This window comes from Ascidiella aspersa, chromosome 6 (assembly GCF_963924565.1).
Source record: "Ascidiella aspersa chromosome 6, kaAscAspe10.2, whole genome shotgun sequence".
Classification (NCBI taxonomy): domain Eukaryota; kingdom Metazoa; phylum Chordata; class Ascidiacea; order Phlebobranchia; family Ascidiidae; genus Ascidiella; species Ascidiella aspersa.
Genome location: NC_139452.1, coordinates 17,942,188 through 17,957,687, shown reverse-complemented (window position 1 = coordinate 17,957,687; position 15,500 = coordinate 17,942,188). Strand labels below are relative to the sequence as shown.

At 36.9% G+C, this 15,500-nt stretch overlaps 1 protein-coding gene across 1 annotated transcript in view; it reads left to right on the top strand.

Moving 5' to 3' along the window:
* The window catches only part of LOC146140581 (uncharacterized), a 45,413-nt gene that overhangs the window by 14,832 nt on the left and 15,081 nt on the right, over window positions 1-15,500 (top strand). Inside the window, exons 18-28 of the mRNA XM_083392658.1 lie at window positions 1,328-1,521; window positions 3,804-3,939; window positions 4,043-4,230; window positions 4,409-4,553; window positions 5,399-5,545; window positions 5,616-5,718; window positions 6,224-6,375; window positions 13,501-13,614; window positions 13,762-13,865; window positions 13,971-14,160; window positions 14,393-14,517. Of these exons, the coding sequence (XP_083248784.1) occupies window positions 1,328-1,521; window positions 3,804-3,939; window positions 4,043-4,230; window positions 4,409-4,553; window positions 5,399-5,545; window positions 5,616-5,718; window positions 6,224-6,375; window positions 13,501-13,614; window positions 13,762-13,865; window positions 13,971-14,160; window positions 14,393-14,517 (1,598 nt within the window). The remainder of the gene's footprint in view (window positions 1-1,327; window positions 1,522-3,803; window positions 3,940-4,042; window positions 4,231-4,408; window positions 4,554-5,398; window positions 5,546-5,615; window positions 5,719-6,223; window positions 6,376-13,500; window positions 13,615-13,761; window positions 13,866-13,970; window positions 14,161-14,392; window positions 14,518-15,500) is intronic.

Sequence of the window (15,500 nt, the reverse complement as noted above, 5' to 3'; positions counted from 1 at the left end):
GTCGTCATCCGTGCAACGAATGAAAAGTGTAATAAAACTACTTTGATGGAACGCGATAACACTTCATCTATAGCTCAGTGTTTGTTAACCTTTTGGGTCAAAGTAGACCTGGCGAGCGAAGCGAGCGCGATTTATTTTGTTGTATACAGGCATTTCTTTTAAATTTCTTGCAAGTTTTCATACATTGCCGAAAATGAAAAATAAATAAAAAGTTAAAAAATATATGTCCAATATTTTAGAATAAGTATGTTTTCCGTTTTTCCGCGACGCACTTGGCAACCTTCCACGCGCAACGGTAATAAAGAGCTAATCTAGTTCAAAAGACAGCATCAAAACGTAAACAAAGTGGGCGTAAAATGGTCATTCGCGCAAAGCGCGAAAATTTTTCGCTCTTACGTAGTTAAAATAATCAAAAAGTATGTGAAATAGACTCGTTTCTAATTTATCAAAGAGAAGGCGGGCCGGATCAATTTCATCGGCGGGCCGGATCCGGCCCGCGGGCCGTAGGTTGCCGAACCCTGCTCTAAAGTGTCTAGGTATTTTACGTTGAACATTGGCCTACCAATATGACAGGCGAACTTAGCAGCTCTTGATAATATGTACGGTAACATGTCGTAATATATCCTTTCCGCACTCTTCACAATAATATATAATATTGATTTAGAGGCCACAACTTGATGGCTTCTTATATCTTGTTTAATCACGTAAAATCTAGGTACAGTTCAGGCATTATCTCGGCTACTAAAATGTCAAAAAGTTTACAATTACCTGGACAATGCTATTTTTTAAGTTTGCACTTTTCATTCATCTAGGGCCTCACATTAAAGCACTTAAACAGATAAAGTACCCTATTCAACCTGGGCCCACGCGGGTAATTCGTCCATATACCGTGGTTCATAACCTTTCATGTTTTGCCCCCTTTTGTAGAAACTTATTTGCTCATTTGTGCCCCCTAAAACTTATCACGAAACGTCAAGGGAGGTTTATGAAGTCATAATGAATACCCAAAACTTGAGTTTGACCTGTAAATAATTCAATTAAATTGTATAATGTATATACTTATAGCCCCCGCTGTAAATTTTATCTTATGTATATATTTATATATAAATAAAAATTCGAAAGTAAATTATGTAGTATTTTGCTAAAGTAACTAAAATAAGTATTTAATTGTTATATTTTTCCAATTTCCATCACCTAGAAAGGAAATGGTTAGGCTCATTATTATTGCCGTATTTACTCGTTTTATGTATTTTGTTTCCTGATTCGTTAATAAATTATACTTTTAAAAAAGAAAAGTGTGTAACTTATTTGTTTTTTGGACATGCAGCATACATTGTCGTATCAAACCTGGAATTTACTACGTTCACGGATCCAAGTGGGGTGGTCAGCATGGTGGTTACTTTTGATGTAAGCAGCATGTGGAAGTCCAATCTTAGCTACATACAAAACTACAACATCAACTATACGGCTGGTTCTACCAACATCATTAAGACAGCTTTCGTCAACGAATCTTCATTTAACGTAGGTTACCTAGCGCATGCTAAAACTTTATTATGCAGGGATTCCAAGCGCCGTTTTCGTCATTCAGCTTATAGCTATGTAGTCTAATCTATTATCTCTAAAACTAAACGCACGATATATATATATATATAATTGTGTATATATATACAGAGAGACTCTCTTGTTAAACCGGCGTCGGAATTTTGTTTTTTTGTTTGGTGTCAAACGACGTGTTTGCTAATGCTACATGTTTTTCAAATAATGTAAGCTAAGAAAAATGTTGTGCTGACCAGGGACGGCCCCAGACACGTGAAGGTATCATGAACTTTTTCTTTTTTTTTCAATACATCCTTTTTTTTCAATACAAATCTTTTTCAATACATCCTCTAAAATTTTACTTCTGGTGCGCTTAGTTGACGAGTCATATTTTTGGAATTTTCGTTCAATGTATTGTGACAAGAGAAAACTTACTTGAAGGCAGTTGCAATATTGTTATTCTTGAAAGCTGTTTCGCAATACAGGTTGATAATAACTGCTTCAACGCTTTGCTTAATACATGATCGAGTTTGAATCAGGTCAGCAGGTTTAATTATGTTTATTGCGTTATGTCGCCGCGTTTTAACGTAATTTGTAACAACAAGCATGAAAACTGATGACCACAAACAATAAAATCATATTTTGTGCCACGAGAAACCGTGTTTACTTCATAATTATTATCAGCGTATACCAACAATATACCTCAAAATAAGCAGTTAAAAGTAAGGAAATTTAACCAACATTAAACGCCTATTTGCACAGGTTTACAAGAGGTTAACACTTATGTATCCTTAACCACTATTAATTGCCACAGAAAGTAAACTACGCATATAGGCCTAAAGACGATGGCTGTGCTGGCGAAATATATCTCTTATAATTAATGGTAAAGTTTGACCGTCAAACGGCGGACGGTTATCGCGATATGTTAGCCCGGTCGGTCGCTGGCAGACAGAGCAACGTCACCGTCACCTAACAAATGAGCGGCGACGTCACACTGTGCGACCGAGTTAGGGAGTGAATCGTCGCCTAATAAAAGGAGCGGCGACGTCAGAGTGTGGTCGCTTCTCCACGGGCGCGCGACATATAGTAAAACTCTCAACGTAAACACGCAAAACTTTTTTCAAGCGCAATCACCTGCGTGTACATAAAAATTAAATTAAGTATATTACCTTAATAAAAAAATAAATTTTAATGTTTCCAACTAAATACTTTTATGTTTAAGAACTTCTTGATGTCTGTTACCGTGAAAATTTTAGGTAGAGTTTGCAAAATATCGCATTTAGTGCGGCGCTTTTAATAATAACCAATTTTTAGTTTCAAACGAGATTTATTGTACCGGGATTACGCATTTGCCTGAATATCAAGCAATGTGAACAATGATTGCCACAACTTAAGGTTTTACGTTTGAGAGTGGTTCCCTATCGATATATGACACGGGTTTTCGTTGCGTAAAATATGGGTGTTTCTTCATTCAATTTCAAATAAACGCACAATATTGCAATTTGTTTACTTACTGTTTTAACAAAATGGAAAATTTATGGAAAATTTAGTTTACGAAGACGAACATATATAGATGCTTCACAGTCACGCAGATGGATGCGGTTTTTTAACAAGTCATCCGATTAAATGCCGCTTCCACACAGGCTAAAAGGTGCGACCTCAATTGTGTGTGAAAGCATTTCGTTAACCGATTTCAGGGACACTCAGCGAAAAAGAGTCGGGACGACCAACACATATGCTGTATAACAATTTAAGCTACATGTTTCACATGACCGGCGAAATGCAAAAAATACATTACATGTTTTAAAATGTCTATGTTATTAAGAGGCAACAGCTTGAAGGAATCTTACATTTTGTTTTACATTTACTCGAGAATGATTTGGCTCGGGGAATAGCATTTGTACACAGCGCCTTTACCAAATGCAGTACCTGATATTCTGGCTGCTTTCACAAGGGCCGCACACTACTTTAAATGTGAGAAATCATTATTTAACCTGGGCAACGCCGGGTTTCTTCTAATATGATATATTTATGGGGGGGGGGGGAGTAGCATCTGAAAAGGTTTTCCACATCTTATCTTAAAGATTTTTTTCTTCTTGCGAATAGTACGAAATAGTAATGATCAAGGAGCACACGTTAGATCGCGACATAACTACTTTTAGGTAAAGTTTATTTTCTATACCCGCCCTTCTTAAGGAATAGTCTACTTAAACTAGAATTCTCACCAAAAACTTTTAGTTTTTTTTAATTATACTTCATTTGCTCAGAATGTTACGATTTCTCCTATTGTGGCTTTCACCGCATACACAGTTTCAATATCTGTAGGAGATACGGGAAGCCTTTTCACAAACGCCGTTGTTAACATCACGAATACATCAATTACCTCAGTCAGTGCTGAAACAAGTAAGCTATGTGACTATTCGTTGACATGTATTTATTATTTATTTAATTTTTCATAACTTGAGAGGTCATAGACCATCTTCTACATAACAATATGTTTTTAAAGTTCCTCTCGCCCCAACTGGTTTGAATACTACCACGGTGACTTCACTTCGGACCGCAATAACCTGGGTTGCTCCCGCTGAAGCCGAACGGGGGGCTACAGTTGGATACCAAATTGGTACTCAGCGAACTGCCAGCGATTGTGCCACGTTTAGCTTTATACAAGACACGCTTGACTGCGGCTCAGAAACGGTTTGTTTACTTTGCCTATCGAATAAACAAATATAGAATATATAACACAAACTCATCTCCTAATGTAAAGTTGAGATACTTTGTTTATTTTGTAACCTAAGATCTGGAAATATTATTGCAATATTTATTTTGCAACTAATGTTACACAAGCTTTTATAAAGTCATACATTTCTTTCAGCTTTATGACATCAGCGTTGCTAATTTTAACAAGACCACCTATGTGTTAACAAACCTCATTTCATATCGCCATTACAACATTCGGGTGCGTGCGAAGACTGTGGCTGGTTATGGAAATTGGTCCACTGTATTCGTTGTGTTCACAGGTTTGCAAAGCAATAATATTGCACCAAATTTTTATTCCTTTTATTAAGGTTTTATTGGGAGAACTAATTTCCTATTGTTTTTATATTTACTTTATCCACTCGGAAGAAATTTCTACCTACAAAATAGTCAAAATAAAAAGAAAGTAACACAGTCCTGAATGTAAATTGCTTTACAGATAACCATTGTTTCTGCATAGAAAATCCTAGAAAATGTAGTTTGATTTCAGCGCAATAAAATGTTGAGTTTACCTTGTTCGCCAAATAAATTGTTTCAAAAAAACTATTGTAGGCCTAGGTACCTACGATTCTATGTTTGTATTAAATCCATTTAGATCAGTGATTCCCAAATTGTGTGCCGCGGCACGCTAGTGTGCCACGAGAGATTGTCAAGTGTGCCGCGAAACTTTTTGTAATTTTGGAAAATAAGTTTTTTGAATTACCAATAGACATACACGCAAGTATTTTAGACTTAAATACGCACTATATTTTACAAATTATTCATATTGAGGCATTTACATAGTTATAGTTTGTCGTGTGTTAAGGACGATTGTAAAATTACTCCATTGTTGTTCTGTAAAAAATTACTCCATTGTTGTTCTGCCGCGAAGTATTTAAGATATTTGTAGTGTGCCGCGAGCCAAAAAAGTTTGGGAACCACTGATTTAGATTGTGCCGTAAGCCTCATAGCGCTTGGTCATAAAAAAGTTCTAGTGACTACACATTGTTTGACTCGCAAAAAAGACTTTTATTGAAAAGTTATCAATATATAGTAACGTCTCGCCGTCCCTTATAAAGGTTCGGCTAAAATATGTACAAATTGCACCATTATATACAACTGTGTTTAGGGTTGGAGTGCCCACCATATGACACAGCGGCTGTCGCCAACGTCTCTGCTTGCACTTTCGACTCTGCTGCGTTGAAGAGCGCGAATTTCCCAAATGCTTACCCGGACTTCTCTCAACTGTTTTGGCTAATTGACCACGAAAATGCAGGTATTTTGACGCAATGCGTAACGTCACATAAAACCGAACAATCGAAATTAAAAAAGCTTACTTTTTACAGATATTAGATTCACTCTTGATATTTTTATGACACAAGATGAGCAAGATCATTTGGACTTTGGTTTTGGATACTTTCCTAGCGACAATCCATCTTTTTCCTATGTGTAAGTGTAAATATTACTATAAAACGTCATTTTTAATATTTTAGGCTATAACCTCATCAAAATATGGTGACAATTCTAGCAATAGCAACCTGTAGAAAAAAGATCATCACTTTAAGTATCAATATTCCTCGTAATTTCCTAAGTTACGATAATTGTATTTATTTGCATATCGATACCACATGTTTTAGGTAAAATATACCGCTGTCCGATCCGATACCAACTGTCGTCTTTGATATGGCATACAAAAAGTACCTTTTCTAACAAAAAGTACCTTTCACCATGGCTAAAAAACACGGCTAAAATTCCAAAATTGGTTAGGTATTGAATTGGCACCAATAACACCCTAGTAGCTGGCGACTACCTTTAACATTAGGTATCGGCTTCTATTTGAAATTATCAGATATCGCTGTACAGAAAGGAACGTTTTAAATCAACAGCAAGATTATTTGGCTAACAAGAATACAGAGATAAGTGACCTAAATGGCTAAATATGTCGATATCACAGAAACAAAAGCTTCTCTGGCAACCTCACTAACACCGCACCAGCTTTCAACTTTACATCAGCAGAAACAGGAAATAAAACCTGGGTTCGGTTCAACAGCGATATCTTTACTGATCTTCCTGGGTTTCTCATCCATTACGACACAGGTATGCATTGAGTATCTCGCAATTTTTAAAACATTTATGCCTATTGGAAATATTTATTTAGAACTATGTACAATTGTGCATAACAACTATATTTTGAGACTAAATGACACCCTTCGGTTGTCTTTATATGTTGAACAGCAACCATCGTTTAAAGCAGGGGTGTCCAACAAGCGGCACGCTTGCCAAATGTGACACGCGACCTAATAAAAAATGGCACGCAATCCCCAATACTTCATTTGTCATTCAGCCAATTTTAAAAAAAATATTTAATTTTTTAAGCGGTAAATTGCCATTGTTTATTCACAATATAAAATAATCGCGGCAATTACGACAACTAATAATTACTTCTAATACTATAACAGGGGTGGGCAAACTGCGGCTCTCCGGCATGTTTTTTGTGGCTCTTCTAGTCGAATCGTAAAATTTCAAAGAAATGTCAAGCCTAAAAGAGAACCCGTTAATCAACGTTTCTCTCCTTTTCATTTCTTTATTTAGGCAAGCATTTCGTTTATGACGTAACACTAGACATGTCATGCTACTAAGAGTTAGCTAACAGCAAGTCAACGCAATTTCATTGCTCAGACAGTAAGCTTTAGCTCAGTTTATAGTCAGGTCAATATATGGTTTCACTTCAAAAAAATTCCTACAAAAGGTTTTCCAACGGTTATGTGTAGTATTTAACATCAAGAATAACATATCGAAAATCTAGGAGGATCGGGGTACCGGAAAGTTGTCATTTTTAAGATGGCTGCCAAAACAGTAGAATGACAATAATTCTCATAATTTTCATGCTATAGCTCTAATTTTGACGTCTGTTTCTAGGTTTTAGATGATAAGGAGGAATTCATTAAAATAATTCAAAATAAAATTAACTTGTTAGTTTAATGGAAACACTTATATCAAACAAAAATAATAGTGAAACATTGTTAGTGTAATAATCACACACCACTTATTAAGTTATTTGCATTCAGTTGCTTAATAAATCCTGGTCATCATCTTTATGCAGTAAGGACTGATTGTACGTATTGTCACAGGCATCAAGTTGGCACTGTCCACATGCTGAGCTACAAGGTAGATTATTCTGCCTACAGCTGCACCTGGCAGTGGTACAGGCAGTTGTGCAGTTGCAGTGGATGATTTTCAAGAGGGAATCTGGGGCCGCATTCATGTCCGACTCTGTTGGCACAAACTGACTACCTTCCAGTTTCCAAACCCACCCGCAAGTTTTGTCCTAGCCAGACCATTATTTGGTAGTAAACCCTTAGACAGTGAAATTTTGTTGATGACCCAGTAGGTGGTAGGCATTCTGGTGTCACAAATAATTGGGAAGAGACTACATTTTTTCTTAGTACTCTATAGCGCAACGAGAAGGGAATCCGTCCGCGTGCCCCCAAAAATCACAGCCATTGCTTGACAACCTTTGTTTGCAATGGATGCTGCTGTCTGCTTTGGAAGAAGGAAGTAATTGGCACAATCTTTCAGAGTAGCATCACCCTTCACCAGCTTGTGAAAGACAGATTTCTTACCGACAACAAAGATCCTTGATGTGGTGTCACATCCAGTGTAGGCATGTAGAAAAAGTAACTGGGAACACATTTCTTCACCTAACACCATTTTCAGTTCGTTTCTATGATACACTTTGTCAGCATTTGCATTGTCAGAACGGAAATATAGATCTTTGTTTGCCTGTTGCGCATAATGAAGAAGAAGGACCAACAGATCTGTGTCTTTTCCAATCAACGTTGCCGCGTGTGACACTGCACTAAGAACAGCAGCCTTCACAATCAGAACATCAGCATCCCCCGCGGCATTGATCACCTCGCAGCCTTTACCCCGAAGTGTTTCACCGATCGGGTCGATCATTTTGTGTTTGTTCATGTTTCCTCATCCTTCTTTCCATCAAACACTGTCTCTTTCGTAAAGCTGATGACTGCATGCACATTCTTTCCACGCCTTTGGTGTGTGTTGTCCTTGATTGTCGGTCCTCCTAGGTATCTGTCAAAAACAACCGTTGCCCTTTGATAACGCCGAGTCGTGAATTCAGCATACGATTGTGCAATGGCGCCGTAGGTTTCTCCCCATTTCCATGGTAGCCGCAAACCAGGGGTTCTTTCAGTTGTCGCCTTTACTGATGAGATGTTTCCAAATGTCTTTGCTTTATCCTTCCGCCTAAACGATATTGAGAAAACAGACTGTCCAATCATTTTGTTCATAATACTCCTTCCGACTGATTCAAACTCATGTACATTAACGTCATCCTCGGCCACAACACCATTCACAATGTTCCTCAGGGACATAACCAGCCAGTGATGTCTTCAATTTTGCAAGATCAGAATTGAACACACTTTAACGTGGACAAATTGCACGTTTTATCTCCAGAATACATGTCTATCATTGGCAAAAACACTATCGATGACCGGCCAGGATGATCGTTCCTCTGGTGAAGGATGTGCATCATGCCTTGCCAATTGGGCATGGTTTGCTTAAAATTGAATGAAAGCTCCCATAAAATGTCAATCCTGTAATCACAATCAAGAAATCTAGCGAGATCTTGAAACAAGATGGGACGACGCGCTTTATTGGCAAAGTGGAGTTGTTTGATCTCAGATGTTGAGTTGTGATATGTTGTGCCTTGGAGTCATACGGTTTGCTTTCTGACCCGGTGTCAAGGCTGCAATCATTCCCATCCCGTGGAAAGTCCCCTTCGCATCCAGGGTGATAATATTATGATCAACATTGTCAGCTGCAAATAAAAGTGTACTTTCAAGTGGGTCTATGTTCTCTGGAACAATGGAATTTGACGCTACACAATCAGCTGCATTATTTTCAAATCTCTGGACTTCTGCGTAAAAAGAACAATATCCCATATTGTGTAACGTGTCAACAAGAAATCGCGACCTGTACAAATGATGTCCTTGAACAGCAAGACCAATTTGCAATGGTGCAATCACCGCTCGTGGTCTAACAGCTTGGACAATAGCTTGGCCAATGCATGCAACCTTTTGCTTTGTGTTTTCCTACAAATAAGGAACTCAACAGTGTTCGCAAAGTTTCAGGCAAGTACATTAGAGCAGGACCGAGATTGAGTGCGTCTGCGCTTGGGTAGTGATCATTCACAGATGGTACATCATTTTTGATTTCACTTTTGATGAGCCTTGCGGCAGTTTTAATTATTTATCTCTTTTGTGACTCTTCATCATTCTCATGCCTTGTTTTTAGGTAATTAGATCAGAGGATTTCTGATGTTTTCTCTCTCATAGTAACAATGCCATGAAGGCCCTGACCTTTAGCTATATAAACAGATTCACCGTATTGTTTCTGTAATTGGGTTTTCAGATATTCTGATCCATAAGGAAGGCAATCATCATTTGCTAAAAATTCATTCATTTTATATCTAAGGTCTGATATCGTTAACTGTTCTTTATCATTCTGTTCAAGATAGGAACAAATCTTTAGAAATGCCTGTTCCTGTTCCTCATCCTTCGGTCGCCCAGATTTTCGACGTTTTGCCTCAGGTACTTTGCCGTATTGCAAGGGTACGTTAAATCCATATCTAAATTAACACTACAAGAATGGTGGTATAAACAGTCTGCATCATGCAAATCGCCACCGTAATATTCAATACGACCTTTCACGGCGAATGACCAATCATCAGAACGTCTCTCACAACACTCTAATATAGTCCTTGCAAAAACATCTGTTTTACCAAAACTAAAGCCAGGTCTGTCCGTGAGAACTCGAGCCCCACAAAATAAACAATCAGTCTTACTATTAAAATTGCCATCAAGACTTCGAACACTTCGTTTCCTCGTGACGCAGGACCCACTTTCCTCTCTGTTCTTCTTAAGCTGTATATCGATGGGGTTGGTGTAACGTTTACGACAGTCTACTTTTCGACCAGCTGTCACAACTTGCTAAAACAACTAGCTGCTAATCTAAGATAACACTTGTAATGCGACAGGCCGAACTTAAAAATTTCCATTGTGACATAATAGGCTGTTTAGCAATCTAAAGCCTGGTGCGCACCTGTATCGTACGGCAGCTACGACACTGCGGGCGAGAAATTGAAAATTGTTTTACTTGACCGCGAAGCCGGCAGGGCTGTAATGAATGTAATTAAACTATTTAGGCCATTTTATTATTATTTTTTTAATTATTGCTTCAGATTCCCGCGGGACGCACAGAAAATTGTCGGGGCCGTAAGCGGCCCGCGGGCCGTAGTTTGCCCACCTCTGTCCTAGATTTTTAATATGTTATTGTTGATCATAAATACTACCCAAAACCGTCGAAAAACCTTTTGTAGGAATTTTTTTGATGTTCAGGCTATATATTTCATATTTTGACCCGCCTATTAGTCTGCTTGAATACACTGCAAAACGAAAACGATGACATCTAATTCTAGCAAAAACGAAAATGTAAAGATGAAAACTTGGTATATTACCATTCTCTTATTATTGCTGAACTTGCATTATTCACGGTTTTGCATTGAAATAATTTAGAGGCTCTCTAGTACTTGAATTTCCATTGAATAGATTTGCCCACCCCTGTACTATAACATTATATTGTAGTGGAGGCTAGCATTCACATAACTATAAAGTTTGTTGTGAAAAAACAAGAAGCAAAAGTCAGCTACTACACGTTTTCATTATTAGTAAAAAAACGGTTTTATTATCAGAAAGAATAGTTACTAAACTTTTGCCCGGGAATAGGTTATAGGATAAAAATTGGCACGCAAGTATGTTTGAGTTGGACACCTCTGGTTTGAACATAACTTTGTTTTAAAACCGTTAAACCGGTTACATTAGCCAAATAAGATAATTTAAACATCGAAATTGTTAATATACAATATACATGCCCCTACACTTGGCCACAAAATCACCAACGACCTTCCCTAAAGAAAAAAAACTGGCTGTCACTAAAGTTTAGTGAGTAAACCAAACAGCATTACTGATTTGTAAATTATTACTTTTAGCATGTAATTATTATTTAATACAGAAAATGTAAAGTAATTAAGTTTAACGGCAAGATATTTAAAAAAATTGTTTCCTAACGGTAAATGCAGTTCATCCCAACTATTTCCGCCACAATCAGCACCGGTAGTAAAGCGCAGCAGGGACTATAGAGAATTTGCTTATATAATTATACTTGCTACCAAAAAGTGCATACAATTACAATACTATATTGCATGATTTAAAATTTCTGTTTAAACAGGCTAAATTACAATTCTTATCGCTTAAGAGTATTTTATATTTACAGAAGATGTGGTTCAAAACGTTACTTTAAAGTTACGCGTCACCGAGAAATATCCGGCAGTCTTATAACAAATTAAAATAAATAACGCGTTCAAAACAAAAGATAGTAGCCTATATTTTTTATTACTAACTGAGTAAACGCCCGAACAAAAATTGGCAAATGCTAAAATGTCTAAAAGCAAAAAGATGGACGAACTTTATTAACGCATAAGTGTAACCGTAAAAACGTCGAAACTCCAAATTACTGAAATGGTCAATACTAACATGCCAAACTTTTTTTTCAAGTGTTTGTATTCGTGTAAGTAACATCTTAGCATGTCGAAATAAGAGCTAAGCAAGTTGGAATCGTCAGAATAATACCTTTGACAGCCGGAATGATATCTAACCCGTGAGACTAAAACCTTGAAGCCATCCGCGTCATGCCTTAACCCAATGAAATAAGATCCAGTTGTCGAACGAAGAGCACCCAAAATAAAATCTTATTTCAATGGATCTTGTCTTCTTTCGACGCGTTTTTATTTTGTTCTGCCGGTTTTAAGTCTTATTTCGATTGCCTAATTTCTCATTCCAAAATAGCTGAATTCGATCTTTTTTCGAAATATTAGATTTTTCCGACGTCTTTAGGTCTTAGTCTGACACGTTACGGTATTACTCCGATGGTATTAGGCCTTCTTCTAAAAAATTTCTTATACTGGTAGCGGTAGGTTTCTGTTTTAATATAAAAGTTTTAGAACTTGTTGCCATGGGATTTGGGATTATTTCGATAGCAAGTTGTTAATCTAACATCGTAAGGTTATATACAGACGACTTATCGGTGCTTTTAAAACATATTCTGTTTTAAGAATTCCAACTATGGTCTTGTTTGTATTCCATCGCAGGTACTCGAAGGTTTTAATAATATGCAAAGGTTGGCCTGGTTAGCCTATAGTTAGATTTTAGTCTGGAGTAGAAACTGTTCCGTTGGTCTAAAAAGCCCGTTTGACATTCAATGTAGCTCACGTGAAAATTTTATACAACACCAATAGTTAATGTACAATATTACCCCCCAGTTCACTTACACTGCTAAGGAAAATTTTTAGTATAGCTATTAAATGGATTTTGGCCTCAAATGCTATTGGACCACAAGTATTGCTCTTTCCCTGTTAAAGAGATTTTGCCGAAGGAAACAGAGATGCGGAAATACCACGACGACGTCACAAAGTTACGTAAAAACGTGACGTCATAAACAGTAACTTTAGGAACACCACATAGTTCGTTTATTTTTTTTAAAGTTTTAGTTTGCGTAGGTGTTACTTTTAATACATAATCTGCATTACCATGATGTTAAAGATTCGCGCAAACCGATATAACACAATTAAATCGAAAACGGTTTTATACAAATGAAAACACAACGCAGAGCCTGAACCCGGACGAATTACGGTGGTCCGTTATATGCGAGTTTTAGGGTCATCTGCGGCTCTTTTGCCTGTCGTCAGTGACACTTTTTCTGCATTCCCCTCAGATGTCAGTTTAAGCGAATTCCACTGTAGCATGTATTTTTGCTTTTTAAATTTCTAAAAAATGGGATATGACAAACACAAAATACCCTTGTGTTGTTTGTGTTCATCTTCTGACCGAAAACAACAACAAACAATCAATACTAATAGTAATTATTACACCAGTTCAACACGAACAAAAAAGTAATGTTTAAAACAACCATCAAAATAAAAAACAAATATATAAGGTTTATCGTGTCTTTACTATCAAATAAATGCAAATATATTTGTTTCTGTAAAAATAATGCTACCAAAGTATACCTATTGATCATATGGTCAAGGCAAAAGTTTTTAAAGTTTGCTAGTATAGCTCCTTAAAACTGGATCTATCTAACATTTTGTACCAGATGTCGACCGTTGTTTGCCAAATCCATGTCTTCTTGGAGGAAATTGTTCCCGGTTACCATTCGATTTTAGTTGTTCTTGTCCTTCTTTCTGGGCCGGAAAAGTCTGCAACAAACGTGAGTTTGCCACAAGGCAAATAACATAGTCAATATAGGATTACTTCCTTTTAGGTCATGCCATTTAAAATAGCATAACTGTTAAACTTTACTGTAAGATTTACCTTCATTTATGAGCATTCAGCAAGATAAGTTTTTTTGACACAGCTCAAGTCCAGGTTGTAGTCACTTGCACAACATCTGCTTCCAACAACGCTATTGTGTCGTGGACGGTGCAATCAGAAAAAAATAACCACGACAGCTTGATAAAGGTGACGACATGAACGTTAAAGTTAAATTGATAGTATACTTTGTTTTGCTTTTGTTTAATATACCGGTATATTCAAAAGTTTAATTTTTTTTCCCATTTTATCTAGGAATATAAAGTGACGCATAGTGGAGCAAGCGTTTCTGAAACCACCTCTGTTTATCCCCCTGGTACCAATAGCACCAACCTCACTGGATTTACACCGTACGAGGCATATACAGTCACCGTTGAAATAGTGGCAATCAGTCCTGCCACTGTCGCTACATCTGCAACTTGTTCTGGAAGAAGTGCGGAAGCTGGTAAGCAGAAATTTATATAGGTTAAAAAGTGTACTACGATGCTTCGGGGCAGGGAAAGCACATATGGATCGGTCTTGGCCTCTACTATGTTGTTCTTATCGATTCACTTCCTTCGGATTTGAACAGTCGGGTGGGGGGATTGCAAATATGTACAAGTAAGATTGACCGACTGTATCTGTCCTAACTATACAATATACTGTATCATTTTGTTTATCACCTAATTTTCTTTCAGCACCGACCGCCCCAACTCTTACATCAGTTGCTACTTTCAACGCCACTGCAATTGTTTTGCAATGGACAGCACCAGGCACTCTTAACGGCGTCCTTGCCAACTACACTATTACATACTCCGCTGGGGTAAAAATATTTTTATTTTCTTTAAATGCAAGTATTTTGATTGGAAGTTGCATTTTATTCAGGCATGCGTTTCACTAATTGATAGCAAAGAATAGTTCGACCTTGTAACAAGCATTAGATTTAAGCTGGCCACATGGTATGAACGTTTCTAATAAAAAAAACGTGTAAAAATTGTTACCTATAGCTCCGAGTTTCTCAAACTGGTAAATTGTTCACCTCAGGCTGAATGAAGGAAATTTGTTGCTTGTACGCATTGCATATAGTCCTAAAGACCTAAACAGTTAATTCTACAACAAACAGTTAATTCTTCAACAAACATCATTGGCCGGTATGGTTTCTTAGTTGTGGCAAACTAAACGTTGCAACAACTATAGGCCTAATCATGCATACCAATTGCAGATCGCAATATATCTTCCAATACTATTTAACGGTGTTGTAAACAAGTCATTTTAATATGATTTAAGTCCCAGTCAAGTCATTTGTAAAACAAAAGTTCAAGTCAAGTCTTTTTGAACAAATATTCAGCCAAGTCATAATTAGAGCAAGTCAGCTTCAAGTCAAGTACTTATCATAAAAAGAAAACGTTAAACTATTAGAATTTTGAAACTAGTAAGATTATAAGCAATAACTGAACTAAAAAATAAGAAAAACGCAACATATAGCAAGCGATTTGTTTTATGTGCAAACATTTGGATAAAAATAGTTGAATTTTATAAAAAAAATACTTAAAGAAAACATTTCATTTCAACCCGAATTATTTGTCCAAAAGATTTAAGTCAAGTCAAGTCATTTGTTCGAAAGACTTCATTTGAAAACAGTGACTTAAGTCCTTATAACACTAGCTGTTATTTAAGCACAAAACTAAAGACACGGAAAACATTGAAGTTCGTCGACTCCATTGGAAGGGACAGAGAAAAAAAAATCAATTGCGATTTGAAAAAAAAATGCTTACTTAAGTTTCACAATATCTTTATGCCAGTCGT